General features: G+C 42.0%; 1 protein-coding gene across 1 annotated transcript; it reads left to right on the top strand.

Moving 5' to 3' along the window:
- Positions 1-6: 6 nt before the first annotated feature.
- On the top strand, positions 7-711 carry LOC107577680 (plasticin-like; the record flags this gene model as incomplete). The annotated part of the gene is made up of 3 exons (XM_016263727.1): positions 7-132; positions 368-588; positions 684-711. Coding segments are annotated over 3 exons (375 nt in total), but the record flags the coding sequence as incomplete, so codon positions are not given.
- Positions 712-717: the final 6 nt, after the last annotated feature.

Raw genomic sequence — 717 nt, 5'->3', positions numbered from 1 at the left:
TGTTAGTTTGCTGACCTGACTGATTCAGCTAAGCGCAATGCTGAGGCCATGAGACAGGCTAAGCAAGAGACCAATGACCTGAGGAGACAAATTCAAGCACAGAACTGCGATATCGATTCTCTCAAGAGCACTGTACATACATATGATAAAATGTTTTATGCATCTTCTTTTCAAGCTGCCTAAAGCTTTGGATAAAAAACTGAAATTGATTCAGGTGTTTCACTACTTGTGCTTTATTTGAAACCTAAACTGTCTAGTTGATGCAAGTTCTTGCTCGAGTGTTGTATATTTCTGTTGTCATTATGTAAAACAATATACATTTATGATATTCCCTTATTTAGACAATTGTATGTGTTTGTGATGGTAGAATGAGGCTTTGCTGAGGCAGATGCGAGAAATGGAAGAGCAGTTTGCTGCAGAGGCCGGAAACGATCAACATTCTGTGTCCCGTCTGGAAGATGAGATACGGCACCTGAAGGAGGAGATGTCACACCACCTGCGGGAATACCAGGATCTGCTCAACGTTAAGATGGCCCTAGATATTGAGATTGCCACCTACAGGAAGCTTCTGGAGGGAGAGGAAAACCGGTAAGAGTGATGCCATTGAGCCACTTTAACACGTTTCTGTGTGTAAAGTGTTTGTTTTACCTGGCAACTGATGACCTTCAAACGGCACCTTTCAGAATTGTGGTTCCTATCATGAAAATGCCTTCAATG

The sequence above is a fragment of the Sinocyclocheilus grahami genome, unplaced genomic scaffold (assembly GCF_001515645.1).
Source record: "Sinocyclocheilus grahami isolate Dianchi unplaced genomic scaffold, SAMN03320097.WGS_v1.1 scaffold6846.1, whole genome shotgun sequence".
NCBI classification, from domain to species: Eukaryota; Metazoa; Chordata; class Actinopteri; order Cypriniformes; family Cyprinidae; genus Sinocyclocheilus; species Sinocyclocheilus grahami.
This window is presented reverse-complemented; position numbering and strand designations above follow the sequence as displayed.